The 15990-nt window shown below is 40.6% G+C and overlaps 1 protein-coding gene across 12 annotated transcripts in view; it reads left to right on the top strand.

The window, feature by feature from the left end:
• The window catches only part of nrxn3b (neurexin 3b), a 322143-nt gene that overhangs the window by 66245 nt on the left and 239908 nt on the right, over positions 1-15990 (top strand). For 11 of the 12 annotated variants that reach the window (XR_003274579.1, XR_003274577.1, XR_003274576.1 and 8 more), the window contains 3 exons: positions 8714-9015; positions 10400-10423; positions 12030-12191. Coding sequence is in view for 9 of the 12 variants with exons in the window: in XM_026193775.1 (XP_026049560.1) it covers positions 8714-9015; positions 10400-10423; positions 12030-12191 (488 nt within the window). In the remaining 3 variants the exon portion in view is untranslated. The remainder of the gene's footprint in view (positions 1-8713; positions 9016-10399; positions 10424-12029; positions 12192-15990) is intronic. The other variant, XM_026193777.1, reaches the window with a different exon arrangement.

Raw genomic sequence — 15990 nt, 5'->3', positions numbered from 1 at the left:
TTTAGCTGCTCCCTCATCACAGAGGATGGCCACAGTGATAGCTCCACATTTTTTTGATTTGGCAGCGTTTTATGCCCAAAGGGCGTTTGTGTCTCTGGTTGGAATTGAAATAGCGACCTATTGACCTATCAAATGTGTTTGCTGTGAAACATTCATAAGAAAATCAAGACATTCTTACAGTCTACAAATCTTTAAAATAAGCTGAATGTCAAATAATCTAAGTGAAGGATGGATTGTAGTCCTTTTACTCTATTTATATCCAACAGTTTTAATCCCAAGCAGAAAACCCCTCCTAATTTTTACGGTACATGTAGCATATAAAACATATGTCAAACCAACACAGATGCAGAGTGGTGAAAGTTTATAAAGACGCTGCCATGCAGAGCAGCGGAGAATATGAAACCAATGCAATGCTCACTGCCGTCACTTTCCATTTGGGTTCAGGATGGCAGCTGTCAGGCTGACGCAAGAGTCGGCATTGGAGAGACACTCTGTCAAAGATCGTTTGATTGTTAAAGGAATAATAGCGACTGCAGATGACGCCATAGTATCATAACACACACTTATAGACATTAAAAAAAATGAAAACAAAAAACCTGCAGTGCATAAAGATTCAGTCAGCATGTGACAGTATTAACCAGATGCTAAAAACACACAAGTAAAGAGCTAATGACATCAGCTAAATGTAAAACCTCAAACTGTGTCAGGATGTCAGGACTTTGAATGCATATTGCACATTTAAAGTCAGAAGCATGGCTCAGGTGTCTTTCTTTTTTTGTTTGTTTGACTAAGGTTTCCACTGTTTGCAATTTCTGTTCAGTTTCTCAATAACCATCACTGTCTGTTATGCTCTGTGTGCACGTTATAACTGCATTATGCTGTCACACTCAGCACAAAACTTGAAAATTAGCAAAAGGTTAAATGTGCAGCACATCTATTGAATGTTCTGCACAGGAATTAAGAAAAACAGTGCTAACTAACAGTTAATGTAGCTATCTTAGCAAAGCATTGACATTGATATATTGCTTACAGAGGCCACTATTTACTGCTTTGCACTAAATCCTTCAGTAGAACAGAGTCATGTTTTACTTACTTTTTTAAATTTAAATTTAAATAGCTTTTAACAAAGTCAATCAACTCTTATCAGTACATAAGACTTCCTCGTGATTTTAGCCAGTTAATGCCGACATATAACTTTGGAAAGCCAACGTTAAAGGGGGGCGCCATGTTCTGAGATTTCTACTCTTTATTGTATACTATCACAGACTCGTAGTCGTACTTAATAATGGGAATGCAGGATTTCTCCCTTTCTCCCCTTTGCAAGCTCATCTTCAACCTCCACCTCCTCGCTCCAGCATTCGCTCCGCACAATTGCCTCAGTTGATGGGATTGGACCTCAGGCGCCTGCCCCCATTCTTCAGACACCCTCCATCCCTCCATTGTTCACTCCCACCATTCGCACCATCCCCCGGCTGTCATTCCAGACCTCATCGCTCACTCCATGGAGACTTCACCATCAGGAGCCAATAAGGAGCTTCACACACACACACACAGACGTAGAAAAACACATTGAAGGTGACAGTGACTGTTTCAATCGGTAGCTGGAAAGAAGCCTCTGGCCATGTCTAAACGAATGCAGATAAATTAAACAATAAAATTTATCTGTCCAAACATTTTCAGATCCTTTTCCTTTGGACACCCAGTACAAAAGTGAAATCTTTCACATTCTTCTTTTGCCCATTTCACTGCAGCTCTGTGTTTTTTCTGCAGTTGCTTGAAGAGTAGCTGCATGTCATTCTCTCGTGGTATCATATCAAAGTCCACGGGAGAAGTAGCATTTTTAAATGTTACGCTTGAATAACTCACCCCTTTGTGGGCATGAGAGACATTTTTAGTCATTGTTAACAATTAAGTCATTATAAATTCAGAAGACACAAAACGACACAGTATGTGTGTGCATGTGATTCATTTCAGTGCCATATTCCCCCTCCTCCTAGTGCTGCTTTTTTGACTTTACTGAATCCTGAGGGGACAAACACTTCTCTATATCTGGTAACGCTACATTATATTTATCATCTAATTTAGAACTTTTTCAGTTGCCCTTTGACCCTTTAAGCATAATTTATACAACTATGTCGAATCCCTGCATCGTTGTTGCGTGCATTTCTACGTATGCCCTCTTGTGTCTGCGCTGCTCGGCCATCATGAGTGAAACTGAGCTGTTGATGTTGGCACTAATACACTTTGAAGTTAGTTGTTACTTTTACTGAAAAGCAGTATACTGTCCATGGCTAGTAAAAGAAAAAACTCCAGAACGCTCACTACTTCATGGTGTAATAATCAAACTAGATTCTGTACAATTACAACCTATTCGGTTTTTTTCAATAAAGCCTTTCTGCTTTTGCCAATCAATAATATGATCCATAAATAAAGCATTGATGCTAATGCTGTGTTTATAGACCATATTACCAAACAGTCTGATTATGGTTGACTTCAGTGTCACTGCAACGTTAAGTCACATTTCTGGTAAGCTGCTCGTCGTAGCTTTAGCTCTATGTCATAGATTTAATGCAGCACTATTAATCAAACATTAGTGCTTCCGGAAGTGCTACAGAGTAAGTTTGCATGTATATTATTAAAATAGGAAATGCTAAATCTAGCTCACATGCAATAAGTGAAGTGGTATAGTATAGTGGTAAAATATAAATTAGTTTTGCTGCTACTAATTAAAGGCATGTGGGTGTTTAAGCACATAAGACTAAGGCCTCGCCCATGCATCCTGTGTATTTTATCATCATCATTTGTAAAGTGTGATAGATAATCTGCTGTTATTTTATTATTATTTTTATTATTTTCATAAAAATAATCAAGAACATGTCCGACAAATGGAATTTGCACTCTCATGCAGACACTGCAGAACAGGGGGAGTAACTCCAGGCCTCAAGGGCCGGTGTCCTGCAGGTTTTAGATTCTCACACCTGAATCAAATGATTAGTTCATTACCAGGCCTCTGCAGCACTTAATTTAGCCATTTAAATCAGCTGTGTTGGATCAGGAACACATCTACAACCTGCAGGACACCGGCCCTTGAGGCCTGGAGTTCCCCCACCCCTGCTACAGGACCTTGAGGGTAAATAATTGAAATAGCCCTTGGCACTGACCGCTAAAGTACTGGACTTCTAGACAGCCAAACCATGGATACACACATGACTTTATTCTTACATGAGTCTCTACAAGTAGTTTAAATGGTTTAGTATGCATATCACCAGCCAATAAAGAGAAACACCAATATCATCTCGAGCTTGCTCTCCTGGCAATTTGTGATAATGAAATTGCCCGTCCACTGAGAATAATATGGTGTCCCGCTTAAGTGTAATATAAAAAGGAAGCTGTTTGCTCTGCTGCCATTCCATGTGCATTACTTGCCTTCCTACCAATAATGAGCCACATGCTCTCACAGTCAGGATGTTGCATTCTTTTAAGTCTGCCTCGTTTCTCCCTTCAGCAGTTTCTATTGCGTGAAGCATTTTGAAGTTGAGAGGGGTTTATTTTATTTATACTACGTGGTAAATATTGCAGTAAAATGAGCATGTACTGCTGTATAAGTAATGATGGTTTTGAAACTCTAAATGAAACATGTTTTTTTTTTTTGCAGTGGGAGATCTTAGATACTAATTTAAACAAGCCATTCATTGGGGACTGTACTTTTGCAGGGATGATCTTCCGAGTGTAAAAGGTATCGTGGAAAGTGTTGGACTGGCAGAGTTATTTGTGTTTTCTGAGAGGTTAAAGGAGGTAAGGAGAGACGGGGATTTGGTGATGTGTTATCAGGTGCAGTAATGAAGAATCGCAAGCCGGAGGGACACCTCCTCACTGCTAGTCTTAACACACAGTGTCACTTTGTTTCTCTGGAGAGCCATTGGTAGCGTCTCTGTCTCTCCTTGCTTCCATCTGCCAGTCTCACTCTCCTGCTCTGGCTCTCTCCATCTTCCAATCTCTGCGTCCTTTTTTCTTTTTTTTTCCATCTCAGTCTCTGCTTCCATCTCTCACATCCTTTTGTCCTAGACTCTTTTTGCTTCCGCTGTGTCACTTCTGTTTATGTTTATCTCTCTCTTTGTCTCGCTCTTTGTCAGTCTTCCTTTCTCAATCTGTGAGCGCAGACATCAAAGGCAGTCTCAGACAGGCCGTCTGCCACGGCTTCACAAGGTTACATGAAATACGAGATGAGAAAAGAAGTGTCAGGGTGACAGTTCAGTTTAACCTCTTAGATATGTCGTGTGGCATCTTTAAAGCTGTCATGAAAAGGACACACTAAATGATTTTTATGTGTAGTTTTTGTCTTGCAGATAAATGCCTGAAATCTCTCATGTGTTGCTTTTTCACTGCATTTTTGTATTCTGAATGAATGTAATTGTTGCAGAGAGTACGTCGGTCATAATTGGCCGGTAAAATATTAGCAGGGAACACATTTCCCACCAAATCTCCCTCCAACATAAGCCTTTCTGACAGTGCTGCTTGCTTTTGAAGAGAGACATCACCCATGGTGCTCCAAATTCATTTGACATGTGATGGCTCACCACTGAACCAGAGCCGCACAGTCGCATAGTTAGCATTAGCCTTGCATTGCAGTAGAAAACCATATGGTTCATATTGTTTGGGGTTTTCTGGCTAATTTGGGCTAAATGTAGTCTTTTAGCAGTTTTCAAGTGATCCTGTTCTCACATATTAGGGAAGGAGGTACAAAGTGGTGATGATTTTTAAGCTCATTTTCTTTTGAGTGGATGCAACCTTGGATAATCCCTAAGAGTACCCCACAAATGCTAGTAGCAGATACTTAAATCTTCTATGTTTAAGTTTCAATCTTCAGGCTTGTTTATCTGAAAACACAGTGCGAACATGTATTTGATGTGTCACACATCCTGTTCACTTTGCCAGTAAAGTGTCCTTGGGACTGGTGGTCATGCTTACTACCCAGCTCACTTCCTTGTGAGGTTTGGGGGTTTGGTGGCTCTGCAACTGTAAGTGAGCATTTTTGCCACAATCACAAAGTCTCAAATCTGATTAACATCATCTTGTTTCCCTTTTATATGTTCCAAGTCTTTTTGCCAACAAACGATAAAGGGCAGTTTGGTGTCCTGCAGTTGTTTCATAAGACCCTTGAGGTCAGACTGGAGAGAATTCAGCGTGTGTGACAAGAGGAAGCGGAAGAAAATGGGAGATGGTAATGAAGGAGCTAATTGCTTCCAGTGGATTTTGAAATCGAACGCCAACCCCCAGTGCATACACCAGGCATCACACAAATGGAATATTGATGACTAAGGCGAAAATAAGAGAAAATGACCCCGCTATGTGATCAATATGAAAGCCACAGATCTGTGCAGAACATGTCTCAACAGGCAATACATTTCCCCTGGTCTTTATGGATCCGTATACACTTACCGCAAGCTTTGTATTGCTGAAGTGCACAAATAATGCATATCAATTTGCACTCTCTGTTATTCAGAGCAACAATGCTATATTAATGGCTTTTTACAGCTCTACAGAAACTTTGTAATTACATCATTGTAGATAACGCTGTAACATATCATAGTAAGCTTCTATTTGGAATTTACTGTCAGTGTAATTTATGATAAACTAGCTTTGACATACACATATATACATTTCCATTCATTTTCTTTTTTGCTAGCTGTAGATTCAAACTATATAGAAATTTGTTTAGCTTTAAAAAGAAGCACAACACCTAAGCTGTAAACCTTGGGTTTGATATAAACATAGAATACTGTTGGTATAATAATAATGTTGACCTCTAATCTTAAAAGAGACATTTAAGGGACACAGTGCATATATTTTGACAATAATTTTAGATCCTAATATACATTGTACCCTACTGGATTCACATGTCGGTCAGGCTGATCATTTAACCTCAAACTTCTGCCTCCATAATTATTCATTCATAATGTAAATTAAAAAGAAATGAAACTTGCACATAAGATGATGAGCATGATCACATTTTATCTGCCATCAGTTGTTAGCGATATTAACATGATGAACATTTTGGTTGACATTAAAATGTTGACCAAAAGTTTAGGAATTGGCAACATTATGTCAATATGATACATCCAAGGCCCCTCAGTTTCCCTCATTTCTTTATATATTACTAGGAAAATAATAAAATAAATGAGAAAGTTTAGCGATTTATTGAAACGAGGGATAAATGGAAATAAATAAATGGAAGAAAAGAAAAAGCTGATTCTAATGAGCCAAGTCCAATATTTGTTATGATCACCCTTATTGTTCAACACAGCCTGACTTATTATAAGCAAGCTTTCTTGTAATTTCTTTAAATAGGTTTCAAGAATAGTTTTCCAGGATTCTTAAAAAACATTTCAGAGCTCTTCTTTGCACGTTCGCTGCCTTTTGTTCTGTTCTTTGCCAAAATGATCCCTCATTAGTAATCAGTAATGCTGAGGTCCGGGTTCTCAGGAGGCCAATCCATAACTGATCATTGTGGATGTTTTTTCATCCTGGTATACTTTCACTGTCGTGCTTATATAATAGTCCGAACAGGTGCAAAGAAACAGTCTCTCTAGGCTTGTTGTGCAATTTGAGCAGCATTCCTGAGATAGCCAACCTAATTAAAGTGTGCTGTATAGTAGAGGGATGTTGCCATGACAATAACCTTTCTACCTTAGGTCAAGGGAGAGCATACTAGATCAGGTGTCTGGAGATGATCTAAAGGATAACACTGCTGCATGCCTACAAAGAAAGCTTGTACACAGAGGTACTTTCCCTGTACCTTTCGGTTTCAAATCACAAGTGTTCTTCGTTTAAATGCGTTCATTGCTGTGTATACAGTAGAAAGGTTGCTTAGTATTCAAGTGAGAACAGCTTCAAGGATAATTGATTTGGAAAAGTGAAAGACGCAGCATTTTATGCGTCTCAATCAGTTGGGAAAATTCAGCCCTGTAACCATTTTTGCTGTCAGTTTGCCATGCAAGAGGCCTTCAGGCAAGATGTGACAGAAGGCCCACAGAACATATAGCACTGGCTCTCTCTGATGCTAGTGTTAATGTTCAATAAAGCCAACCGGAGCGAGGGGCTAGACTCTCATTTTATTGCTGTGGATGTAAAAATCAATATTTTATTAATAATCTGAAAGTGTTTTGAAAGAAATTACGGCCCTTTCTGGGGGAGCTTTTGGATGCGACATGCCGCTGTCTGTTTTTCTTCAGTTATTACAACACTATCGTTTTGATTTTGATGCCCAGCACAGTATAAAGCTTTTGCGAAGAACAATATTACATGAATATACAATCAGGCGAGCTTCTCCACGCTGTCAGTGCTTGTGTAATTTCTAAGATGAGATGCATAAAATCAGTAGAGATGGGAGGAGGGCTTTTTTTTGATCCTCCAATGTATATTCTTTTAGCTCTGTGTTGTGCTGTCTCAGTGGTAATAATGGGTTTCTATTTATTCCCCCGGCACATGGATGAGGGCTTTCACAGTTCCTTTGTTTCCTCCCATACTATTTCTTCCTGTTTCTTCGCGCAGTGCAAAGACACGAGTTTGACATCCCACAGCCTCGCTCCCCTTTTTCATTTGTTTCTATCTCAGTATTGTCGTTCTCATCCTTCCTTCCTTTCTGCCAGCTTCTCAGCACCGCTCCCTCATGTTTACATATTGCCTGATCCGAAACAACAAAACTGAAGCTCGCAGCGCTCGTGTTCTCCCCCTCTCTCCCTTTTCCTTTCTCGGCTTTCTTCTTCCACATTTGTCCATCATGACTTGTCTGCGAGTAACACAAAGGAAGAACCCCAGGACAGTGAGGAAATGAAATGACACATTGAAATGCCTTTTGTTGGCAGGTAGCATTGTAGTTACCGTCACAGCAGTGCCAGAGCAGTTAGTAGGTTTGGTTCATGTTGTTCTTGAGGTTGAAATTTCTGAAAGGTGACACCTTGAACAGTGCGCCTTCGGAGGAGGAATTATGTAGTCGCTGCAGGTTGCTGTTGCCAGCTTAACACAAATGATAGTGAGGGTGTCTCTATTAGATTCACCCACACCCATATTGACCATGCAGCACAGAAAGCTACACTGAGAAACTGGGAAAACAGATTTCTAGAGTCCTCCCTTTCCCCGTCTCCAGCTGTCTCACCATACTTATAGCGTCAATTTTAAAAAAAAGGGGCTCAGGAAGTCACTTTGCAACAGCCGAGTGACATAAAACTGTAAAATCAGACTAAGTTTGATTTATGCGCCCCATTAGCGGGGAATAGTGTTCCATCATAAGTAGCCTGTCTGTCTGGAGGCTGTACGCGAAACCCAAACCCACGGTCGTACAGATCGGATTTTATGATCTCAGCTGAATGATGGGATTATCATAGCTGTAATTATAGTGCATTGTGTATGTGTGTGCTTGCCTGATGGAAGCTTTTGTGCAACATGCAGCAGTTCCCTATTTACTCAGGCTGACTCACGATGAATGAAGAGAACAACACTCATGCTTGTTTCATGTTTAGGAGATTTTATAACAAACGGCAGAATAAATGCGGTAACGACCGGCTGTGGTCTTGTGGAAGAGTGCGATGAATCATAGCACGGCACCGCAGCAGGGGGCTTAGCTGCTAGACGTTAACGCCGAGCCTCGTCGTCTGTCAGAAGATGCATAACGCCCTGAAAGTAACACTTTGCTTCTTTTCCCTTTCCCATTCAGCGAGGGAGGAGAACGTGGCCACCTTCCGCGGCTCGGAGTACTTCTGCTATGACCTGTCACAGAACCCCATCCAGAGCAGCAGCGACGAGATCACGCTGTCCTTCAAGACCTGGCAGCGCAACGGCCTCCTCCTGCACACGGGGAAATCCGCAGATTATGTCAACCTGGCACTGAAAGACGGGGCAGTCTCGCTCGTCATCAATCTAGGTTCTGGCGCTTTCGAGGCCATCGTCGAGCCGGTCAATGGAAAATTCAATGACAACAGCTGGCACGACATCAAAGTGACACGCAACCTGAGACAGGTAATCGGGGGTAGCGGCGATGGACGGAGTTTGGAGACACAGTTTTGTTTTGTTGTTTTTGCTTTAGATAAGCTGCTTCTGAGAGCTTCTGAGAGGGAGCTGGGATTAAGAATGTCACTTTGTTCTGATTGGTTGTCATTCCATTGCTACAATTCAGACAAATGCCATTATACTTTTACAGAGATATCTTTTATTTCAATGTCATTGTCTAATTTCTTTCTTTCTTAGCAACTAGTCAATAAGAACACGGAAAAGCAGTTCGCAGCATATTCTAGGTACCGTCTTTCTAGGTGTTTTCCTCTCTCCTGTTTAGCGGCGTATTGAACTTGAGCTCCCTGTGTTGTCAAATTAAAGTTATCAGATATTTCTGTTTTGCTTCACATTCCTCTAAGATGACACCTCTGTCAGGCACTGTCACTATCGCTTTCCTTTGGGAAACTGTTCGTATGCTTGTGTAGACCACGCACTTCCACTTTAAAGGCAGACACAGTGTTTGCCTTTCAGCCGTCCATTAGCACTGTATTTATAGCACAGATGATCGTCGGGCTTTTTAAAGGCAGAGATACATCTGTATGGCATAAACAGAATTAGTAATGCGACATGTATTGTTTCCTATCATATTGTAGTAATTTATAATTAGCTTTTCTTACTGTTAAGTGCATATATTAGATCTGTCTACAGGCAGCTATATAAAGAGTGGAGGTAGTAGTAGCGACACGTGTGCGTTTGCTCATTGTGTCGGCCGACCTTTAGTTTGTCGGCAAGGTGAGACAGCCTTTAGTGTTGCTCTCAGAGCAGCGGAACAAGTAAGTGTTGATTTCCTGACCCTCCCTGACAGTAAGCTTTTGTTCCACAGGTTAGTAAATAGTTGTTGCTGAGAATCCCAACAGGATAGCCCGTAGTTTAGAGGTTAGAAGCTAAGAGTCAAGGACTGCTGGCCTGCTTTCTCTTTCTTTCTCTCAACAGATCTGTCTTTCTATCATTTTCTTTCTTCTTTTTTGAAAGGCACAATTTGTTAGACTACAGGTGAAAGAAACACTGCAAGATTTGTGGGATTTAAGCCGTCCTACACAAATTTGATGTGAAAGTCCTCTCTGTGGTCCTCGTTGACGTTTTCATGTAGGACTCTGGTGTCGAATATTTGGAAAGGATGGCACGATGCCTCGGATCTCTGGCAAATCGCACAGTGTTTATTCACTGTAACACTAACTCATCCATGATATAAGTCATTTTTACTACTAACCAATATCTAACCAACTAATGTACTAACTAACATCCTAATTCCTCATCGTTGGTTTTGGTTTTTCTTTTCTGTCCATCCTTATTAACAACCTTTTTTGTTCACTATTCTTTTGATTTCCTTTCTTCCCCTTTTTCTGGAAAGCAATCAGGCATTGGACACGCTATGGTAAACAAACTACATTGTCTGGTAGATATCATTCTTATTGTCTTTTTTTTGGGTTTGCCGTGTGTCCCCCCCCCTCTCTTCTTTTATTCGTTCTCTTTGAGTTCCATCCTAGACACTCTTATCAAAAAATGAGGAGATGGGTTTGTATTACCAGGCAATTCTTTCTTCGCTTCTTCTCAATTTCCTCCCTGACCTGCCAACAACCTCCTTCTTTACCCCACAATCCCCATCCTGTTTTTTTTTCACTTTGGCTTTTACTTTTTTCTCTTTGTTTCTTCCACATTACTGCAGATTTACGACAAATAAAAATAATTGACTTCTTTGCCTTTGTCAGGGCAACTTACTTTTTATTTTTATTTTTTTCACACAAAAAGTCCCCATTTTTTGTGAGGACTGTCGTCCAGAACTGACAGAAGCTTGCCACAATCCCAAAGATGGTGACCTCGACAACGGGCCCTAAAAGAGAAACTATCAAAAAATGGCAACCCCTAACCTTCATTGCGGGAGCTCTGACAGTTGTTTCCAACACACAGTGACGCATGGCATGCCCACACCTCATTGACCTGTCACCACCCAAAGTCATATAACAAACATGTCACCCAGAATAACCACTAACACTCTAATTCATCCGCTCACCTTCCACCTATCACCTTCTCATTCACTTTGCCCTCCCCGTGTGTGTTTTCGTAGCATGCTGGTGAACGTGACGTTCTGTGTGTTTTGACTAACTCCGATCACCCTTGCCCCCGGGCCCATATGCGTAACATATCCAAGAATAAGCAAACTGATCTAGGATTATTGGTCTGGTGTAGTGACACGGGCACTGCAAAGCATGACACCTGAGCTAAACCTGATCAAAGATCAGCATGAGCTATTCTGAGAGTGTATATGAATATGGGCTCTGGTCTTGATTGTGCATGAGCGCAGCAACCTGTGTGGCTTGCTCCAGCTTTGTATGGCACCATCGATCCACTTACCCCCCTTACATGTCCAGTTAAGTGTGTTTAATTTGCCTTCTAACAGTGATGACCTTGGTTTGCACATGGACGTGGTGTGAAAAGCCTTCCCTTTGTTTTGCATGTGCGTGGGTATATACATGTAGTCGTCTGCAAGAGAGGCGAGAATGTGAAGATGGTTGGTGTGAGAGAGAACGTGTGGAACAAGTGAGGACGTGCGTGTGCACGTCTGTGTGTTTAAGTGCAGTCACATAGTGTACTGTAAATGTCTGTGTCTGCAGTTACAGATAAATCCCGAAACCTAAGACAAGTGGAATCAATTTGTCCTTGGTTTGAACATTGTACTAACCCTCCCCCAACCTGAAGTTTCAGAACCAAACCTAGAATCCATTCTCTTACTCCCATCAAAGATAAAGAAAATATGCCTCTGCCATATTTTCTTTACCTGTCCTGTGAATCCTATGGCAAAAATTCCATTAACAAAATCAAAAAACGCTGTCTTATCCAAAGGTTCAATGAAAAACCAACCTATCGTCAGGAGTCTTATAGCTCGTTTTGAATGCAGACCAAGGAAGGAGGTGTGTTGTATCCACAGCATAGAATCCCAGAGTGTAATAGCTTGGCTTTGGCTATGTGTTGCCCCTCAACAGGTCACAATCTCCGTCGACGGGATCCTCACCACCACTGGCTACACCCAGGAAGACTACACCATGCTGGGATCCGATGATTTTTTCTACGTGGGTGGGAGCCCCAGCACTGCAGACCTGCCTGGATCTCCAGTTAGCAACAATTTCATGGGCTGTCTGAAAGAGGTAGGAGGGGCTCGAATGGGAAAATAGGTGCATTATCAATTAGCGTACCATGCTGGTACTTCACGGTCACGCTCTCTCAATCTGCGCAGTTGTTTTCAAAGTGTACAAAATAATAATCATTATACTGGCCCTGAAAGGAAAGAGAAGAAGAAAAAAGAAAATTACATTATCAATTAAAGCTGCTGAGTTGGCAGAGGGAGTATCAGACTTTCAATATTCACCCCCTTAATCTAATTCATAACACTTACTGCAGTTTGTATGTGAGAAAATATTCCAAAATTGCTTCTGTCACATGTAATTTGCAGCATCAGCTTGAGTGCGCTGCTAAAACGCCTCTCAATAGGCGGCAATCTGAAAGAAATATTTGCTTATGATGAAATACGAAAACGCATTGTTGTTTTGGGACATTTAGAATGTATTTGCTGGCTCTTTGAGTTTGTTAGAACCAGAAGACATATAAAGTACCCCATTATTTTTATTCTGCTCACCATTACTTATCCTGCAGCCAGTAATAATAATAATAAAGTGCAGGCTGGTGGCTCTTCATGGCTGTAAAAAAGTCTGCATTGATTCCTGCACTTCAGCAGCACCGTCAGGAATAACCTTCGCGTTTTACTTGTGATTCAGTTTGTCTTTATATGATGATACTTCTTATTATAAATTATATTTTATTGCTTTTTTAAAGGTATTTCTGAGCTCTTACTGGGCGGTTACACTATTCTGTTTGAAGGCTGTACTTTTCTACACTTAAAATATCTTTTTCTGTTTTCATATGATAACATTAAAGCTGCTGCTTTAAACTGTTGAAATGACAGAAAACCAACTCCTCATGATGGGAATCCTACCTGAAAACTGTTGCCATAGTTATAGCACCAGTGCTGAAAACGTGAATAACAACAGTGGCTCTGAAAAGATGCAGGCAGTCGTTCAGTGGGGGATATAATTATTTAATCCCCTGCTGAATTTGCAAGTTTGCTCACTTACAAATAAATGAACAGTCTCTCGTTTTTATGCTAGTTTCATTTTAATGGAGAGAGACAGAGGGCGCCAATATGGAGGCCGAATTCTGGCTGTGATATAGGGGATCAAATACTCAATACTAATTCCGTACATAATACTTATGTTTCTCTCCATTAAAATAAAGCTGCCATAAAAATTAGTGACTGTTCACTTATTTGTGAATGTGTGAAAGTGAGAAAACTTACAAATTCTAGCAAGGAGTCAAATAATTATTTCCCCCACTGTACATAAAACGCTAATTGTGGCTCCACGGTGTAGTGGTTAACACACTCTTCATCTTAGACATGAAAGAGACACATTCCCAGTGTCGGTCCCTTCCCTAGATGAACGCGAGGGTTGCATTAGGAAAAACATCTGCCATAACGACTGTGCTGAATCTAACATGTCCAAAATGTCGATAGGGCTGATTTCTAGGCCAATATTAGCCATTTCCTGGTGCGTTAGTATTTTGGATTGTTATCTGTGTATCTGTGGTTTGCCATAACATGCAGTATTTCAATAAGAGGTAACTATTAGCTGGTATTTTATTATTGTATCTATTGGTATTACTGTTTCTAATGGCAGATGCATGAAAATTAAAACAATAAAGAGAGGACAGGAGAAACACCCTTCAAACGTGTTAAGAATGTTGACATTTCCCAGTTTTTCCACCAGAGGGCACTCTGTAACATCCCTGCTGGCAACGTGTGTTTGGAAGCCACACACAGCGGACACAAACACAACAACCAGCTAACTCTACTTGGATAAACAATGACACATAAAACTGTTTTAGGAAATCTGGTTATTTTTCATGGTTCTGATATATCCAAGTGTCAGGTTGTTGTTTCTTGGTCCAAAAAGAGATGCCAATGGAATAGTGACTTAAATTGAGGTTTATAAAGGCCAGCAGAGAGCGACTCCTTCGGTTGCCCAAAAAAATACAGTCGTATAGAAGACTATGAGTCATTTGGCCTACAGCTCTTTTGACCTGTGAACCTAATGAATTTTTTCGGTGAGTTTATGATCTCAATTACGAATTTTAAGCGTTATTGAACACATCATCATGTCCATTTTGTAAATTATGTTCTCATTAGTGTCCAAAAGGATTATAAAGCAGATCATGCTTTAGTTCTATGATTGACAAGTTATTATGTGAGAGTGCAGTGTCCCTCAGTTACCCAATCAGATACATCAGTCCCTTGTCATATCCTATTTCAAAGCACCAAGATGGCGAGAACCAAAATATACAGCTTTAGACTAGAAAGTGAGGTCTCACTAACCAAAGGGGACCTCCCCGTGGCTATCTCCATCAGTTTTATCCAGTTTATGGAAATATTATACAACCTCATTTCTCACAGGACTCACTCTATCCTCTCATCTAGGCTGTTTTTCTCTTCCATTACAATCTTCTCAATTTTGACAAGGGCTAGTAAAGTGTATGATGTGCTGGCAAACTCACTGGGCCACTGTCCAACTTGACACACACGCGCAGGTTTGGGTGACGGATAAGGGGAAGGTCACCTTGTCTGGACTGTTGTATGTTTCGACTGAGTGGCTCAGATTGCTGTTCCTTTAGTCATTACCACCCTGGCTAATGCATCCCTCATCAGCCCTCAAAGTGCCATGACCCTTTGTGTGTGACTCTCACACACACAGATACATGTTTATGGAACATGCTGTATGATTAAATAGTTTTCAAGCTTTTGATTGATTGCCAGTGTTTGTTTTAGCACCAATGTGCCAAAACGATACACAGTAGAGAGAAGAGGACTTATTCTACTTTATTTTTATAGATTAATTAATGCATTAATGGGCTACCTGGCATGAAGCAAGAAGGAATGATCCAAGTAACCAAAGCACACATCCTGTTATAAAAATTCTCTTCCTAGCTGCGTCGTGTTTCCATGAAAAATGAGCATCAGTATGTATATTGTCTTTTTTGCAGCCTGTGAAAATCTGTTGATGTTTAGTTCTTGACAGTACTTTACAAAGCATGAGATATAAATGAGCAGTTTGGCCAGTTTGCTGCAAAGCAAGTCTCTCTACAGCGTTACCGGTAGTCTAAATACAGTTCGAATTTTTTGTATCAAAGCAACACAAAGTGGATAACAGTAATATCTGACCTGTTTAACATCTACATGCTCCCACTGGCACAGATTATAAACAACAACAAAATAAACTATCACAGCTATGCAGATGACACACAAATATATATCACAATGTCACCAGGAGACCGAGGCCCTGTACAGGCTCTTGGTAAATGCATTGAGGAAATCAATGACTGGTTGTGCCACAATTTTCTCCAGCTAAACAAAAACAAAACTGAAGTAATAGTCTTTGGTGCCAAAGAAAAACGATTACAGGTCACCAGAGAACTTCAATCTATACATCTAAAAACCACAAACCAGGCGAGAAATTTGGGTGTAGTGATGGATGCAGACCTAAACTTAGAAAAACACATTAAGACAATAACAAAGTCAGCTTACTATCACCTCAAGAATATATCAAGGATAAAAGATCTGATGTCTCAACAGGACCTGGAAAAACTAGTCCATGCATTCATCTTTAGTAGGCTTGATTACTGTAACAGCATCTTTACAGGTCTACCTAAAAAATCAGTCAGACAACTACAGCTCATTCAGAACTCTGCTGCTCGAGTCCTCACTAAGACCAAAAAAGTGGACCACATCAGTCCAGCTCTGAGGTCCTTACACTGGCTGCCTGTCCGTCAGAGGATAGACTTTAAAGTTCTGATGCTGGTCTATAAAGCTCTGAATGGTTTAGGACCAAAATACATCAG

The sequence above is a fragment of the Astatotilapia calliptera genome, chromosome 15 (assembly GCF_900246225.1).
Source record: "Astatotilapia calliptera chromosome 15, fAstCal1.2, whole genome shotgun sequence".
Taxonomy (NCBI): Eukaryota; Metazoa; Chordata; class Actinopteri; order Cichliformes; family Cichlidae; genus Astatotilapia; species Astatotilapia calliptera.
This window is presented reverse-complemented; position numbering and strand designations above follow the sequence as displayed.